Genomic DNA, 2530 nt, shown 5'->3' on the forward strand with positions numbered 1-2530 from the left:
ACCAACCCTTTCATTGGGAAAGAGTTCACCTCGAAAGAAATGTGTGTGTTCATAAAGAACACAGAGAAGTATTGGAGAAAGGAAATGCTTGGGTAGTAACAAAAGTCTGAAAACAACAACAACAACAACATCAACATTATAGTATTTTCCATTCCAATAACAAATACGGCAAAGGAATAGTTATTATCACAATAGTGAGATAAACAAAAAGACGACGATGGCACATGTTTCAAAATTACTGAGTGGGAGGGAGGACGAAGCCGGGTTGTGATATGGTGAACGAGCAAGGGACTCTTCAGTCTCCCATTCACCTACAACACAGCAACAAAACCCAAAAAACAAAAACAAAAACAAATAAACACACGTTTTGCCAGTTAATACGTGTGACCGTTGAGCACACTATTGTCTGCCAGCGCCGAGATTCTCATTTTCCTCGCATCGCCGCGACCGCTTTCCACGCATGAAAATAATTGCTCTCGCGCCCGTCGCTCCCTCGTAGATATTTGCTGCCGTTTCACGTGCTCCACGCGCTCGCAAATATAAACAGGAACTTCCCCGTGGTTCTGCAAGCGCAAGATATGCCTTTGTTCCGTTGTGAAACAGTGACCAGCTGTAACATGTTTAACGTTACGAGAAACAGCGAGAGTTGAAGGGTTGGAAGATAACGTACTTCCGTGGCTGGGCGTATCACCGCAGGAATGTGTGCTTTGAGTGGCGGGTGCATAAGGACTACTACTGCAACTGCGTATGTCTCGCATGCTTGACAGTGTTCCATCACTTCGCGGTATAGGTATTTTCTGTTGTTTTGGGCACACCTTCCCTTCCACTGGTAGTTTAAAATCATTTATGTTTTCTATGAGTTCACGCATACACTCTTCTTCAGTTACCATTAGCGACTTACTCGTTATATGATGTATCATCAACTGGCGGTGAGCATCAATAAGCTCCAACGACACGTGGGATTCCCTTTCAATTTGGGTGCGCTGTGTTGCTTCTGTTTCATACAATAATGTTTGAACGAAAGGTAACAAACGCACGTGCTTTTTATACAAAATCGGGCTTTCCATATTTACACATACTGTCTTCACCGACCCTTTCACTACGGGAGAACACTCATCGCTGTCCGTGCTGCTATCCTTTATGTAATTTCCGTTAACCCAAACCTTCTTCTTTTCTTCAATAAGTTTTTCTTGTGACTGCGCCACTAGAGTTTGGTTGTTGAGTTCTGATAACACCGATGACGGTGTGTAATGTGGCGTGGCAGCGCTAATAACCGCGGTTACTTCTTCACGCGCGGCAACAACAAATGATGTAAAGTAAATTCGCTCCTCCGAAACAATAACATACCGTTGAATTGTCTCCTCCGCGATACATCGCAGAAGCCACAAAAACTGCGTATCTTCGCGAGCTTCTATGAATATTTGTTCGGGTGTGCAACATTCACCCTTAAAATCGGAGGGCGATAGTTCATAATTGGACGGTCTCCGGGACATTCCGCTAAGAAGTGGTTTTGAGGGAACATCATTAGTTATTCCATCATTTGTTAATAATTCTATACGTCCAGTTCCCAGGGCGTGTGGCATTAACTCCTCATGTATGGAACGTTGCTGACGGAAATGCATACCGGTATTTGAGGACGGGCATAACTGTTGTATAGCTGCTAATTTCCCTTCGCAGAATGCAATGGCGGCATCCACCTTGCCGACTAAACTCAGCGCTTCCACCAGTGGTGCTTCTTTTCCAGTGCCGCAGTTGCCTTTCCGTTGCGGTAATTTTCTTTCACGACTCGCATTCGCAGCAAATGCAACACCTGCGGAGAATTTCTTCCCACCACGTCGTTTCTTTTCCAAATCCACCAATTTCGTGTCTCCCGCAAGCAGTTGGTACGCCGTAATTATTCCTTCTCCAAATATTATCTGATCACCAGCGAGGCGATGCACTATTGCCCTGTCGAGATTCCGTAAACGATGTGAATAAACCGCTGCATTTGCTTCTAATTTTGTCATTTCACTGCCTTTCAAAATATGCGCAAGGGGGACAAACCTCCTTTTCCTCTTCTTTTTTTCCACTCGTTCCTTCTCAATGAAACGTTAAACAGCATGAAATGGGAAAAAGAGGAGAGGGAAAAAGAAAAAATATATATAGAAACAGAAATGAGTTTGATGTAGAATTTCAAAATATTTCCCCCCCTTACACATTGCTAGAGGTTCTTAAAGAATAAATAATAGCAATAATAGAAGACTATTGTGATACCATGAAAACATGCCGGCACGTGAACATACAAACACCGTCATCAAAACCCATACACACATACACATACACGCACATATAAATTTATAAATTTATTTATTTATTCAATACCGTACAAAATGAGCACACAAATACAGATCTCTTAAAGGTAATTTTATCTCTTTGGGTAAATGTGGCACGGGATATGGCCTATGAAGACACAAGAAAAGAAGTGCTAGGTATGAAAAAAAAAATAGGCGAACGAAGTACCGCATAAGCAACTGAAAAAGTCAAAAAAAAA

The 2530-nt window shown here is 42.5% G+C and overlaps 1 protein-coding gene across 1 annotated transcript; it reads right to left on the reverse strand.

Annotated features, from left to right (window-relative positions):
• Positions 1–374: 374 nt before the first annotated feature.
• Positions 375–2006, reverse strand: TEOVI_000503100 (uncharacterized protein; the record flags this gene model as incomplete). The annotated part of the gene is made up of 1 exon (XM_067220368.1): positions 375–2006. The coding sequence occupies one exon, from the start codon at positions 2004–2006 to the stop codon at positions 375–377; it is 1632 nt and encodes a 543-aa protein (XP_067076469.1).
• Positions 2007–2530: the final 524 nt, after the last annotated feature.

Source organism: Trypanosoma equiperdum (assembly GCF_001457755.1).
Source record: "Trypanosoma equiperdum strain OVI genome assembly, contig: ctg_1131, whole genome shotgun sequence".
Taxonomy (NCBI): domain Eukaryota; phylum Euglenozoa; class Kinetoplastea; order Trypanosomatida; family Trypanosomatidae; genus Trypanosoma; species Trypanosoma equiperdum.